The 15,620-nt window shown below is 46.7% G+C and overlaps 2 protein-coding genes across 2 annotated transcripts in view; both read left to right on the forward strand.

The window, feature by feature from the left end:
• Window positions 1-15,620, forward strand: part of LOC141147207 (sterol 26-hydroxylase, mitochondrial-like) — a 47,039-nt gene that overhangs the window by 7,948 nt on the left and 23,471 nt on the right. The window contains exon 2 of the mRNA XM_073634367.1: window positions 13,360-13,550. Coding sequence (XP_073490468.1) covers window positions 13,360-13,550 — 191 coding nt within the window. The remainder of the gene's footprint in view (window positions 1-13,359; window positions 13,551-15,620) is intronic.
• LOC141147209 (E3 SUMO-protein ligase ZBED1-like) lies at window positions 869-13,351 on the forward strand. The gene is made up of 2 exons (XM_073634369.1): window positions 869-1,177; window positions 2,072-13,351. Exon 2 carries the CDS (start codon window positions 8,573-8,575, stop codon window positions 9,713-9,715), a length of 1,143 nt encoding a protein of 380 aa, XP_073490470.1. The 5' UTR covers window positions 869-1,177; window positions 2,072-8,572; the 3' UTR covers window positions 9,716-13,351.

The raw sequence follows: 15,620 nt of genomic DNA on the forward strand, positions 1-15,620 counted from the left end.
CGGACCGAGGTGCTGAGAGAGGACGCACGGGCATGGCCGCACAGGAGGAGGTGAGCAACGACCACAGTCTCTGATAGCCATGTGTGGACCGTGGTCGCCAGTCACCTCCTGCTGTGCGGCCTGGTCCTCAACAGGCTACAGGTCGCCACCAGTCAGCAGCAAGGGGGTTGGGGACCCCTGCCCTACTGCAATCATGGCAGCCCATGCACAGAGCAGCGTCTCAATCTCTTCATGAAATAACCTGGCAGATAGGGGGTTTTATAGGAGATTTACTAAAACTGGAGAGTGCAAAATCTGGTGCAGCTTTGCCTAGAAATCAATCAGCTTCCAGTTTTTATTGCCAAAGCTTAATTGAACAAGCTGAAGTTAGAAGCTGGACGATGGTGGTTCTCACAACCCAGGGACAACCCGGCAGTGACCTTGGAAGCTGCGATCCTGGGGTCATATGCCGCACTTAGTAACTTAGTGTTTCGTGGAGTCAAGGCCTACCCCAACTTGACAACCCTAATGCGCACAACCATTACGGTCTGGCACAGAGCCAGGGCGATCTATCGCTCCCCGACACAATTTCTCCCCATACACCCTTATGGGGCAATCCTAATCTCCCCCACCTACGTAGCGTGCCTGACCCACAGGTAGAGCTGCACAATTAATCGTACATAGAATCGCGATATTTCGATTCACACACCGCCCCCCCCCCCCCCCCCCCGCGATCTATAGTCTGGATTATCTCGATTTTTTTAATATAGCCTGAACAGGCTGATCGGAGGAGAAGCAGCCGGGAACCGCCGCCGGGAACCAGCGTGGAACGCATATGGCGCTGATGGCGCCGATATCGGAACTGACGTCAGTCAGCAGAGCAGTGCGCCTGTGCGTGGGCTGAACCACGCTTACTCGAGAGCGCCGGCAAACACTGACTGCAGTGACTGGCTGCGCGCAGTCTGCCTATGAGAAACTTTTCCGTTTCAGCTGCTTCAATCGCCTTGCCATATACCAGGTACAAACTTGATCTCATTCTTTAAAAGTACTTCTTCTCATTCTAGTCATTTACAGAACAATAGAATCATTATTGACCCAGCTATCACTTCATGTCTGTGCATGGTTTGTTTGTTCTGCAGGTTTATAGCCATTTGAAGAGACTGGGCTACATTGTCTGAGTCACACACTTTAACCCAAGGTAATGGGTTAATGGGTAATGGTGCCATTTTAATTTAGTTTTTTCTCTGGGTAACAAAACTACAATTCTTGATCATACTGTTTTCCTCTCTCCCTGCAATTTTAAATAACTGTAGTCTATGCTGACATTGTAATTATCCAAGATAATCTGAGTACACATAATGTGGGCAAAAAAATAAAACTTCATGCACCATTATAAGGTTGCAGGAAAACATCAAAAGTTGCTTGGGCCACATTATCTAAGCATACTGTGACACACCTGTTTCAGGTCTATTTTTTCAAAGTGAAATAAAGTACTAGTACAGGTCTGCCCCTAATTAACCACTTCCGCCCCGGAAAATTGGGTCTGCTCCATGACCAGGCCATGTTTTGCGATACGGCACTGCGTCGCTTTAACTGACAATTGTTCAGTTGTGCGATGGTTGTACCCAAACAAAATTGACATCCTTTTTTTCCCACAAATAGAACTTTCTTTTGGTGTTATTTGATCATCTCTGCATTTTTTTTTTTTATGGTGCAAAAAATAAAAAACAATTTTGACAAAAACAATATTTTGTACTTTTTGCTATAATTTTTTTTTTAAAAAAAAGCTAATTTTTTTTCCTCAGTTTAGGCCGATATTCTTCTACATATTTTTGGTAATAAAAATTGCAATAAGCGTATCTTGATTGGTTTGCGCAAAATTTATAGCGTCTACAAAATAGGGGAAAGAGTACTAGGGGGCAATCAAGGGCAGGGGTTAACTGTGTTGTTACCTAGTCCAGGTTTATTGTGTGACTTAAAAAAAAAAAAAACTGTTTGATTCGTTGCCTTTTAAATGTCAGTGAGTGCATTAGCTGCAAGTGTTTTTAAAAGGCGGATGACAGTGTGCGCTCTCGTTTTGTTTTCTCTATAGGTGTACATACAACAACATGTGTCCAGACCAGTCCACCACACCCAGTTGAATATTAAGAGAAAAAGACAGCTGCAGCAGCACCTTAGCGATTGGAGAATATACACAGTCACACAAGACTCTTTAGCCCAGCTGGGGTCTCATCTTCTGTATCAGCACAATCACTGTTGCCTGCCTGCAGTGCCTGGTGGTTGTTTTTGTTAGATTTTCTAATTGAAGTTCAGACAAATCTTTTCAAGGACACTTATTCACAGGAGAGAACTGAGAAGCATACGTCTCCTCTGTTGACGATCGAGATAAAACGCAACACAAACACTCCTTGACAAAGTCACATCGGTCATAGCGTGAGCCAGATGTGCTTATGTAATCTACATCAGAACAGCAGAAGTTACAGTCGAGAAGTTAGAAACCAACTAAACAAAGTAGAATAATTAGTGAAGCAGAGGCCGCAGAGACAGAGCAAGAATACGCAAGTGAGTCTGATAAAAACCCAGATGTTTTTGTTCCAAAAAGAGGAGCTTATTCCGAAGTGTGGGCTTATTTCGGATTCAAACCAGATGATGAAACTCAGCAAACCATCTACTGCAAGCAATGTTTAGCCATTGTTTGTGCACCAAAGGGTAACACCACCAATCTGTCTAATCACTTGAAACATAATCACATACAACAGTATGAGACGTTACAGAAAAACAAAACCGCTCAATCACAAAGTACCTGCAACCAGACAAAACAAACGTCAATTAAAGTAACATTATTTAATGCAACACCGTACCCAACAACCTCTCTCGGTCGCAAAGAAATAACAGAAGCAATCACAATTCACCTGGCTAAAGACATGGCTCCGATGACCACTGTTGAAAAAACGGAAAATTCCTATCAAAATACTTACCGTAATTTTCCTTTCCTGATGGACTCCATGGCAGCCAACGTGTGGGTTTAGTCCCGCCTCTACTACCCTATAGGACACTACTCCCATAAATCTTTGCTCCTCACCAGCAGCCGTGTTCGATAACTAGCCTACTCCAGCCATTTGGGAGGGAACTCCTGCTGCCATGGAGTCCATCAGGAAAGGAAAATTACGGTAAGTATTTTGATAGGAATTTTCCGTTTTCCTGACAGACTCCATGGCAGCCAACGTGTGGGAAATAACTCGCCATACACACCCGGGTGGGCAAAAAAATGCTGAAGAAAACAAAGATTTATTTAACACCGTCCACCGACAGTACTTTAACACCAAAATCAACTGAGGATAGAGCAGCTGGCTCAACACAGTAATGGGACATGAAGGTATGGATCGATGACCAAGAAGCCGCCCTGCAAATCACTTCAGGAGCGACGTGACGAGAAGCTGCCCACGAGGTCGAAAGACTTCTAGTCGAGTGTGCTGTCACCACCTCTGGAGGAGCCAAGCCCTTCTCTCTATATGCCCATTGAATTGCCTGTACAATCCATTCAGCAATGGATCTGACTGAGGCTCGGAGCCCCTTGTTCTTCCCGTAGAACGACACAAAAAGATAATCCGAATGACGGAAGGAAGCCGTTACTTCTAGATATTGTTTCAAGGAGACACCAACATCGAGTGGATGTATTTCCAGATTACCAGCGGATCTAAAGGTAGGAAGTGAGATCTCTTGGTTCTCATGAAAGATTGAGGTGACCTTAGGGTTTGACCCTAGCATTGGAATTAGAGTCACTCTGTCCGGAAAGAAGGTTAAGAAGACCCCAAAGCCTGGATTTCGGACACCCTCTTGGCCGAAGTGATGGCGGTCAAGAAGGCAGTCTTGATAGTAAGTTCCCTAACAGACAGTGGTTTATCGAGTTGTGAGAAGAACTCAAGAACTAGAGGAAGATCCCATTTGGGGAATCTGGGCTTCCTTTGGGGCCTCATTCTGATTGCTCCTTTGAAGAATTGTTGAATAAGGGCATGTCTGGCCCATGACACCCCAGTAAAGGCGGAGATCGCTGAAACTTGTACACGCAGTGAACTGACAGACAAGCGTAAATCCAGGCCTGATTGGAGGAAACTCAAGATGTCCTGGACCGCAGGTGTGTCACATGACTTGGCCCTAGACGACATATGAGTCGAGAATTTTGTCCAAATACGCTCACTTTGTTAGTGCTTTGTCTTCTTGCATTCAGAAGTGTAGGAATAGCCTCCATAGGGCAACCTAATGCTTCCAACCTACTCCTCTCAAGAACCAAGCCCTCAACTGTAGGTGAGCTGGGCACGGGTGGAGAATCGCGCCTTGGGAGAGTAGATCCGTTCTGGTCGGTAGAAGAACTGGCTCTCGGAAGCTGAGGAATGATAGGAGAGGAAACCAAGGCCTGTTGGGCCAGTAAGGAATGATGGCTACTATCTCCACCTCCTCCCACCTGAGCCTCCGCAGGAACTGGAAGATAATAGGTGTCGGAGGGAAGGCATATGCTCTGTGGAACCACCAACGTTCTGTCAGTGCATCTATCCCGTAGGCTTGTGGATCCCGAAACCTTGTGTAATATCTCGCTAGCTTTTTGTTGTACGGGGAAGCGAAGAGGTCGACCTCTGGAGAGATCCCTAGTGTTAGGATCCATTTGAACACATCCTCGTGGAGAGACCACTTGTTGTTGTCCAGGTGGACTCGTGAAAGAAAATCCGCTTGGACATTGAGAATCCCTGGAACATAAGTTGCCGTTAGGTTGATCAGATTCTTCTGGGCCCAGACCATAATTGGTTCCACCTCCTGTAGAAGAGACAGGCTTTTGGTACCCCCTTGTTTCCTTACATAGGCTACTGCCGTCGTATTGTCCAGCCTGAGTAACACAGATGTCCCTGCTATCAGATGACGAAATGCCAGCAGTGCCTGGAAGGCTGCACGTAACTCTAGAATATTCGACACCAATCTCCGCGCTGGGAAATCCCAGGAGCCTTGAGCCACTTCCGCTAGGCAATGAGCACCCCAGCCTCTCTCGCTGGCATCTGACGTCACAGTGATCCAAGTGATGGGAAGGATGGAATGACACCTGCGTAGATTTTCCTTTTGAAGCCACCAGAGGAGGGAACCTCTCATGGTCTGAGAGATGCAAATGCGCTGACTCTTGTCTCCCGACCACTGAAGAAGAAATCCCTTCTGAAAAGGACGCATCCTCCACTGAGCCCATTTTACCATAGGTATTGTGGACACCATGGTGCCTATGACCCTCAGACACTGGAGGGCCCGGAGATGAGAAGAGGAGAGAGCCAGGCGAATCCTGTCCCGAACTATCGTGATCTTCTCCTCGGGTAAGGAAATTGTGCCTCTCGCTGTATTGAATAGGGCCCCGAGGAATACGAGAGACTGAGAAGGCTCCAGTTGGCTCTTCTCCCGGTTCAGGAGCCATCCAAATTCTTGGAGAGTTGAGATGACCATATCTCTGTGTTTCAGGAGGCAATCTCTGTCTTGGGCCAGTAGGAGGAGATCGTCCAGATAGTGATAAAGACGGATCCCTCTGGTTCTCAGTAAGGCCACAATGGCCAACAGGACCTTCGAGAAGACTCTTGGAGAGGTGGACAGACCGAAGGGAAGGCATGTGAATTGTAAGTGTAGTTGGCCTATGGAAAAACGGAGAAAGCGTTGAAAATCTGCTGCCGCTGGAACGTGGAAATAAGCGTCCTTGAGGTCTATAGAAATGAGCCAGTCTCCTGGTTGGACTGACTGTCGAATTGTGGACAGGGTTTCCATTTTGAACCTCTCCTTTTTGATGAAGCTGTTTAGGTGCGTCAAATCTATAACAGGTCGCCATGCACCATTCTTTTTCTGGACCATGAAAAGAGGAGAATACATCCCCATGCCACGTTGGTCGTCTGGGACAGAAATGGCCGCGCCTTGATCTAACAAAGATCTCACGTAAGCTACAAGAATTCTTCTTTTTTCTTCTGTGGCTGGAAGAGATGTGGGGATGCACCTGAGCCTGGGAGCACTGCTGAAAACCCAGGTGTGGCCTGAGGAAATCGTTCTTACGGTCCAAGAGTCCTGGATCGAGGCCGCCCAAACATGCCGGAAGCGAAGGAGGCGAGCCCCCACTTGGCCTGCCTGGGCGGGCCCCATCTCAAAAAGACTTGGTCGGTTCCTTCTCACCCGACACACTACTCTTAGCAGACTTCTTAAAAGATGATTGTCTGGCCTTCCAAGATCTGGAGAACTCACGGCCCGGCCTGTATCCACGTGCTTCCCTGGCACAATCCTGATTCTGTTTCCTTGGAAACGGTCTTCTCTGGCCTTGTAATCGCCTGTCCTGAGGGAGGAACCCCGACTTACCCCCGGTGGCACGGGTTATGGCGCTGTCTAATTTATTTCCGAAAAGAGAGGATCCATCGAAGGGAATACGGCACCAAACCTGCTTTGATGCTGGATCTGCCAGCCAAGGGCGAAGCCAAAGGACACGCTTGGCGGTAACTGCAGACAACATAACTCTAGCCACCAAACGGATAATGTCGATTGAGGCCTCCCCCAGAAAGGCTGAGGCTAATCTTAATTCCTGGACGGGCGAACTCCTGGCCACTTCCTCCGAGACACCTCTAAGTGTCTCGTCCACACTGTCTGACCATGTCTCCATAGCCTTGGACATGGCGGCCAGAGCCAAGGCTGGTTTACAAGCCATACCAGCTGTGAGATAGACTCGCTTCAAATCCGAGTCTATCCGTCTGTCCAAGGCGTCTCTGAACGAGACCGTGTCTTCCAGAGGGAGAGTCACATGCCTGACCAGTCTCATCACAGCTGCATCTACTAGAGGAGCCGACTCCAAATGCTTAACCTCTTCTTCCTTGAAGGGATAAAGCCTCTGTATTTTAGAGAGAAGGGAGTTCTTCTTCTCTACCTTTCCCCACTCATCCGTGATAACTTCCCCTAATTCAGCGAAAAAGAGGAAGCTGACACGTTCCTTCTTCAGCTGCTTGAAGAACTTCCTCTGTTTTGCAGGGGCCGTCACTGGCTCTTCCCAGTTTAAAGTTTCCTTTATGGCTTTAATCAACGGAGGAAGTAAGTCAAACTAAATCCAGTATAAGGGTCTTCTCCCTCAGAATCACTATCTGAGGAGACAGCAGACAGATGACTGGGTAAAGAGGACTCACAAGTGTCCTGAGCCTGGGTATCCCTCATTGGTGGGTCTGGAGGCTCTGCAGGAGAAACATGGGAATGGCTAGACCCCAATTCCTTTAGATTCTCTTTCACGATCTTCTCCACTAGAGACCTGAGTTGCTGATCCGATCCACCTCTTTCACCTGTTGCTTTTGTATAGCAGGTATCACAGAGGGATTTGCCTATAGGAACTTTTGCCCTACACCCCCAGCAGGATCCTTCGGCTGCATGACTGGAGTGAGACTTGGAAGGGCGAGATGGTTCCCGGCTACGGTGTCTCAATTTTGAGGAGGAACCGTGATGTCCAGATTTGGAAGAGGAATGCCGGTGCTGTGATCTAGATGAACCACTTCTGTGCGAGCTAGGTTGCTGAGTAGACCTAGAAGGGCTGACAAGAAAAACAAAGCCTTCTGTGTTAATGGAGACAAACAGATCACTGATGCTCCATAACCCCCCCCTGCAACACCCAGGAAGGAACCCCCTACCAAGTACCTGTTGCGAGAGGGCTGGCCAGAGGCAGGCGGTGAAGCGTTCGTGCTCCCGGAGGGATCCATCAGGGCTGAAAATACAAGCAACCAGTTAGGAACTAGAGAAGCAGTAAGGGCAGGCCACAAAATTTGTCCTCAGAAGCCCTCTCACCTGACACAGCAGAATCAGAGCCAGGGGAGATACTGCTAATAGACTGCAAGCATTCCCAAGCCTGCAAACTATTTCTTCGAATTTAAACTGGCGCCCCTGTGACGTCACCGCCGTGGCCCTAGTGCGCACGCGCAGTTACCGCTATGCGCGTGCGCGAACCAAGCCTCGATCTCGCGCCGGCTCCGCGCATGCGCAGAGCGGCCGCGAAAACGAAACCAGGAAGTGAACGGCGGCTGGAACACAGAGGGAACCAGCCGCCATATCAGCCAATTACACTGTACCCGACAGTGCGGGGGAGGCACAGAATACAAGCAGACAAAACAGAGGGAAGGATTAACACAAACTGCTGCCATGAAAAGAAAATGGAACGGACTCACCACTCCTACTGCGATCGAGACCTGGGTCAGGTAAGACAGCACAGACCGGACTTATTCCTGGGCAACAAGGGTCACCTGCTAGTAGCTAGGCTGTATGACCAGTATGGGGTTTGCCTGCCAGTGGCTAGGATTACACCGTCTTCAGCGCCTCTTCCATATGCCCTTTCCATACCCTGCTAGTAGCTAGGGCTTATTGGAATACTGCGACCCTTGCATAGGAATCGCTCGCCAGATCTGACCGCAGGGAGAAATAAACTTCAGGTAGAAAGACCATCTTAGCTAGGTCCTTGGAGGAGGACAAAAAAAGAACACGGCTGCTGGTGAGGAGCAAAGATTTATGGGAGTAGTGTCCTATAGGGTAGTAGAGGCGGGACTAAACCCACACGTTGGCTGCCATGGAGTCTGTCAGGAAAGTGGGCTTTAAAAAACTCATTCAAACCCTTGATAAGCGCTACCAAGTGCCCTCTCGTAATTATTTTTCACATGTTGCAATCCCTGCTCTGTATGTCAAATGTCGTGAAACAGTTGAAACAGAATTGCGAGATGTACTAAATTTTGCAGCAACTTCAGATTTATGGTCCAGCAGAGCAATGGAACCATACATGAGCTTAACGATCCATTTCATTAATGATGATTTTCAGATGAACAGTCGGTGCCTACAAACTGTTTTTTTCCCTGAGGACCACACTGGCGAAGCTTTGGCACAGGGATTAAAGGATGCTCTCATAAACTGGAAATTGGAGGAGAAAAATCTTGTGTGCATCACTACAGACAACGGAAGCAACATTGTAAAGGCCATATCCATAAATCACTGGACACGACTGCAGTGTTTTGGCCATAGGCTTCATCTCGCAATAGAGAATGCAATGAAGGACCCACGAATTGAGCGTGCAATGGGTTTGTGCAAAAAGCTTGTCGGGTGTTTCAGCTACAGTTGGAGGAGGAAGAGGGAGCTTTCTGAGGCACAAAAACAACTCTGTTTACCAGACCACAAGCTCAAGACAGAGTGCCCAACAAGGTGGGGATCTAGGCAGGCTATGGTGAGGAGGATACTTGAGCAGCAAGCTGCCATTACCCATGTCCTCTCTTCTGACCGCAAGGCTAGGCACCTCTTGCCAACATGGCAAGACCTAGAGGTCTTGGAGGCTGTGGACAAGACTCTCACCCCACTGGCAGACTTCACAGATGCTCTTTCAGGAGAGCAGTATGTCAGTGTCTCTTCTGTGAAACCTGCTCTCCACCTATTTCAGTCTTCTGTTTTGGCTGTTAAGGAAGAGGACTCTGATCTTATTTGCACAATGAAATCAAAGATCATGGGGTATCTGGAGGAAAAATATCAGGACCAAAAAACACAAGACCTTCTTGACATAGCCACAACCCTCGATCCCAGGTTTAAGATGACTTACGTCAATGAGGATAACAGAACTGCTGTCCAGAACAGACTAAAAGATGAGATGTCAAAGCTAACAACAGTTAAGGAAAGCCCCCCTACATTTACTAGTAGTAGCAGTGGTCCTGCAAGTGCAAAGAAGACTTGAAAGACCTTAGGTAGCTTTTTCAAAGCAGCACAAAGTGAAGGGGCACCAGATCCAGCCTCAGGCTCACAGCAACAACAATCCAAAAGCTTGTCCTTGGAGCTACACTCTTATCTGTTCTTAGGCAACACTGACAGTGAAGATGATCCATTAGGCTGGTGGAAGGCTCATAAGGAGCAGTATCCAAGATTGTCTGCACTGGCCAGAAAATACCTTTTGCATTCCTGCAACCAGTTCCCCTTCTGAAAGGGTTTTTAGCACAGGGGGCAACATTGTCACTTGTCGCCGTTCTGCACTGAAGCCACAAAATTTGGATAGGCTTGTGTTTCTAGCTAAGAATCTTTAAATGTAAATCTGTTTATCTACTGACATGATACCTGAATGTTTTTTGTAATGTAATTTCTTTATTTCACATTAAATTGTTTTTCATTACTTTAAATTCGTTTGAAGCAATTGGCTATTTATTGCCATTTGGTTTGATAACCTAATGTCCAGAAGTTGTAAACCTTTAAAATAAAATTATTTTTTTGAGAATCGTGAGAGAATCGTGATCTTTATTCCAAGCAAAAGAATCGTAATTCTCCTTTTTCCCAGAATCGTGCAGCTCTACCCGCAGGTATAGGCAACTAGGGGTGTAGTGGGGCTAAAACATTTGGTAATGGAGGGTAGGTTGAGCACATTCCCGGAAGTTAAAGAAAAGTACAATCTACCCAATTGGATGTTTTTCCACTTTCTGCAAGTGAGACATGCGTTTCAACATCAGTTTCCCAGTGGTATCACCCTCAAGTCAGACCCGATAGAGCAATTGTTGACCACCAAAGTCCTGATAGCACCCCTATCATCAATATACTTCCACATATCAGCTTCCATGCCCACTAAACTAACTAAAGCATTTGCGAGCTGGAAAGGGGATTCGCCATCTCTTGAGGAGAGAGATGGAGGCTGGCTGCCATCTACCCGGACAGGTCCCCAGCCTGCCCTAGATGTGGAGACCCAGAGGCCTCCTTTATACATATGACATGGTCATGTCCTCTATGACGTTAACCAGGCAGCGGGGACCTCTATCCCACTATGCCCTGAAACTATGTTGTTGAATGTGACTGCTGACCCTAGTGTGGGAAAATACACCAATTTGTTTATGGCATACTCTACTTACTATGCCCGTAAGGAAATGATGCTGAGTTGGAAATCCAGGGTGCTGCCCACCATCACCACCTGGAGGAATACCCTAAACGCTGTATTAACCCTATATGAGATAACATATATTAAAGGAATTGTCCGAGTAAATTCGACAAGATATGGTCCTCATGGATAGACTCCTGGGGATCCCTGCCATTGGAGGTATCTCCACCCAACCCAGAAGTTGACTCCTAGCTCTAACCCTATGGGGCGGGGGGGATCATGTACCAGGAACAGTTCGCGTATGCTCCCCCTCCTCCTTCCCCTCCCCCCCATGTCTTCCCCTTCCCTTTTACCTGCTTCTCATGCCTCCCCCCCCCCCTTATTCTCCCCTTTGGGGAAACCCCACCTATCACAACTATCTAGAACTGGTTCGGGTGAGGGAGTTCTCCTGGTAGTAATCTACTAACCATAATTACAACTCTGTTGAATGCTTGGCAGCTATTGATGGTGCAATTACCTGTGAATAATTTTACTGGAATCATACCAATACTCTACTTCATGTACATTATGCTGTAAACTGACATGTGAACATTGACGTTGGAAATAAAATTTACCTTTGTTAAAAAAAAAAGAAGCTGATTGGCTGCCATGCACAGCTGCACCAGATTTTTAAAATCTACCTCACATTGTCTTTTTGAGATTTATTGCTCAGAAAAACTGGGATAGGTAATAGGGTAGGCCTTGGGATACTTCAAGACTAGGGCATCTTTAACAAGGGACTCTCTGTAGTAGCAGTTAACCTCCTTTAGACAGGACTCTGGAGCAGAAAAGGTGAACATACAGCTTCAGGGGAAGCCCACACTGGAGACAGCCTTGAGTAAGCAATCTGGAACAGTTTCTCAAAGAAGATGTAAACCAGCCTCAGTTTCTCTAGAATCTCTCCCTTTCTAGCCTCTACTCACTGTGTCACTATATACATGGACACCTTTTTCCAACATCAGCCAGACTCTGATCCATGAGTCTCAAAGCCAGATCCTCATCAAACATTCTCTTGACAGTTCTTCACACTTTAGCAGTAGGCCTCCAGGTCTCCCTGAGCTGGGACCTTGAAAAGCTTGCTGCAGGTCTCAGCAGCTAGCCCAGGAGGGCAGGCAGCCCCTCCAGCGTGGCTCTCCAAGGCAAAGGATCCTTCTGCCCTAGGCTCCAGACTATTTATACACACCTCAGCCCCCTGCTGGTCACTCTCTCAACCAGGGATTGGTTGAGAGTGCATGAATATTCAGGCCAGGGTCGGCCTCTCCCAACCCACAATATTCCAGAACTTATAGGAATGAAGAGGGAAATAGGCATGCCTGTAGGCAGGTGCAGTCTACTTTCTCCACTGCAAGTGGTGCTGATCCGCAGTGGCCTTGTAGCTGGAGAGGAAGCCAAGCGGAACATAGTTCCTCTTTGGTTTCCTGGGTCACTGGGGATGCTATCGGGGTTGAATGCTGCTGCCCCATGTGACTCTGGTAGCCATCTTGAGTCAGGCAGAGCCATTTTAAGGTTTGGTGCGCTTTATGCGAGTAGGAAAAACAGGGATAGGTATCCCGTCTGTTAGGGACAGTACTAGTGGGAACTAGGTTCCCGATGAGGAGGGAAAGGGTTCACAACTCCTCTGGACATCTTCGCACTTGGGCACGAGATGGCCAGGCCGCATTCTGCCCTCCTAACAGATGGTGGGGAGTAAGGAGGCAATTAAGGCCCCAAGGGCCAGATAAAAGTAAGCAAAGGGCATCTGGCCCCCGGACTGCAGTTTGGAGACCACTGGTGTATTGCAATGTATATATTTCTTTATTTGTATAAAGTGTTGTGCCAGAGATGTACCCTGCTACTGTGGTGGTAGAATTAGGACAGGGTTCTCATGGATGTAGGTTGAGGGGCTCCAGAATGTCTATTATGAGCAGAGAAAATTGCACTTTCAGTTTTCTCTGAGCTTGGTAACTCCTAGATGGTATTCTGCAGTCCAAAGACTTTGAAGACTATTCAGAGGGAAGAAATCTCTAACCCTGTGTCCAGATCTTACCATGGAGTCTGGCAGGCATACACAGCCTTTTATTACCAAAGGCCTAGCAGTAATTCCGGGCTCCACCAAGGAGACAAGAGGTCCCCTGCCCAGAAGTTTCAGAGCGGTAGGGAGTTGCGAGAGGAAGATAGAGAGAGGTAACAGTGGTTGCACATACAGTAAGTACAGGGCTGCAGGATGCCTGGTAAACCAGACAAAACTAGGCTTGAGTCTTAAGCAGAGATACTGCAAGATGAGGTGGCTTGGGTATTGAAGCTAGGATTGGGACTGATGTAAGCAACTTTATAAAACAAAAACAGCTTTGGCAGCTCCCATACGTCCATCCTAACAAGTTCTTTACCCCCTTAGCTCTCAATACTAACATGTGTGCACTGGAATATTCTACACTGGGCTCACTGGTACCTTGGTCTACCACAGGTATAGCTCAAGTATGATGCATCATTTGTGGTTATTGTTTCAGGCAAAACTTAAAAAGAAGTACGGACCAATATGGGTATCTACCTTGTCGCATTATCGCATGGTCAATATCGCTGGCCCTGACATCTTAGAGACGCTCTTAAAGCAGGAAGGAAAGTACCCAATGAGAGCCACCATGATTTTATGGAGGGGACATCGAGACCTTCGGGGTCATTCCTACGGACCGCTGAGTGAGTGAGTATTTTTGGCTGTGGTTTGCCCAGACTATTCCAGAAACAATGCCAACTTTAACTTTTTTTTGCATGGAATGTGGAAAAGTTAAAACAACCCTGACAGGTTATAATTTCCATCTGTGTTCCTGCTTGGGATATTTACCCTCTTTATTTGTCCTTGTGGTCATTGTTGCTAAGGGCCAGTTCACACCACATGCGGTCCAGTGTGATTTTTTTTTTTTTTTCCTGCATTAAAAATACATGTAAAGTAGGTTATATGGTTTCCAATGGCAAATTTCATAGTGTGGTCAGTTCCAGGGTGTTCCAGCTTCAGAAAAAAACGTAGAACATGCTGCATTTTTCCTGCACTGGACTGCACTGGAACGCAGTAAAACGCATCACAAACGCACCAGAATGCATAAAAATACACCAGACCCCAGTACTGTGAACAAAAACAGGTAAAAGAAGAAAAAAAGCATCTAGTATGCATCCGGAAACATATTAAAAATGCATCACAACACGTTAAAAACGTGCACGCAAAAACACATTCGGAACGGATCTGGAGTGAGTTTTTGTGGTTTGAACTGGTCCTCAGACAAAAAGTGGTGACAAATTTAAAGTTTTAGGATTGTCACCAGAACAAGAGGTGAGGGGAAATGGTACTATTGGGACACCTCTCCTGGTGACAACTGCCTAGAAGAGAAATCTCCTTCATGTTGTCAGAAACAGGAAGTGAATGGAAATCTTACAGACAGCAACAAATAAACTGGCAGGTTTCTAGCCAGTGCCCGCTTTTTCCAAAACTGTAAGTAACTTTTGGCTATACAGTGGCTTGAAAAAGTATATCATACCCCTTGAAATTTTTCATGTTACAACCAAAAACCTAATTGTATTTTATTGGGATTTTATATGATAGACCAGCACAAAGTGGCACATAATTGTGAAGTGGAAAGAAAATGATAAATTTGTTTTACAATTTTTATGTGAAAAGTGTGGCGTGCATTAGTAGTTAAGACCCCTTTACTCTGATACCCCTAACTCAAATCTAGTGGAACCAATTGTCCTCAGAATTCACCTAATTAGTAAATACTAACCTGTGTGTAATTTAATCTCAGTATAAATACAGCTGTTCTGTGAAGCCCTCAGAGGTTTGTTAGAGAACCTTAATTAACACACAGCATCATGAAGGCCAAGGAATACACCAGACAGGTCAGGGATAAAGTTGTGGAGAAGTTTAAAGCGGTGTTAGGTTATAAAAAAAATACCCCAAGCTTTGAACATCTCACAGAGCACTGTTAAATCCATCATCCGAAAATGGAAAGAGTATGGCACAACTGCAAACCTACCAAGACATGGCCGTCCACCTAAACTGACAGGCCGGGCAAGGAGAACATTCATCAGAGAAGAGCCAAGAGGTACATGGTAACTCTGGAGGAGCTGCAGAGATCCACAGCTCAGGTGGGAGAATCTGTCCACAGGACAACTATTATGCCGCGTATACACGGCTAGACTTTTCGACAGAAAAAAGTCCGAAGGGAGCTTTTGGTCGGACATTCCGACCGTGTGTATGCCCCATTGGTCTTTTTCTGTTGGCACTTCCAAGGGACTCAGATATAGAACGTGCTCTAAATCTTTCCGTCGGAAATGCCGATGGAGTTTAGCCCGTTGGCAAGTCCGCTCGTGTGTACATGGCATTAGTCGTTCACTCGACAAATGTGGCCTTTATGGAAGAGTGGCAAGAAGAAAGCCATTGTTGAAAGAAAGCCATAAGAAGTCCCGTTTGCAGTTTGCAAGAAGCCATGTGGGGGACACATTAAACATGTGGAAGAAGGTGCTCTGGTCAGATGAGACCAATATGGAACTTTTTGGCCTAAAAGCAAAACGCTTTGTAAAACTAACACTGCACATCACCCTGAACACACCATCCCCACCGTGAAACGTGGTGGTGGCAGCATCATGTTGTGGGGATGCTTTTCTTCAGCAGGGACAGGGAAGCTGGTCAGAGTTGATGGGAAGGTGGATGGAGACAAAAACGGGGCAATCTTAGAAGAAAACCTGTTAGAGTCTGCAAAAGACATGAGACTGGGGCAGA

This window comes from Aquarana catesbeiana, linkage group LG06 (genome assembly GCF_042186555.1).
Source record: "Aquarana catesbeiana isolate 2022-GZ linkage group LG06, ASM4218655v1, whole genome shotgun sequence".
In the NCBI taxonomy this organism is placed as follows: Eukaryota; Metazoa; Chordata; class Amphibia; order Anura; family Ranidae; genus Aquarana; species Aquarana catesbeiana.

Bases quoted from the DNA above. Each gene is read 5' to 3' on its own strand.
- LOC141147209 (XM_073634369.1), top strand. From the start codon at position 8,573: ATGGAGTCTGTCAGGAAAGTGGGCTTTAAAAAACTCATTCAAACCCTT.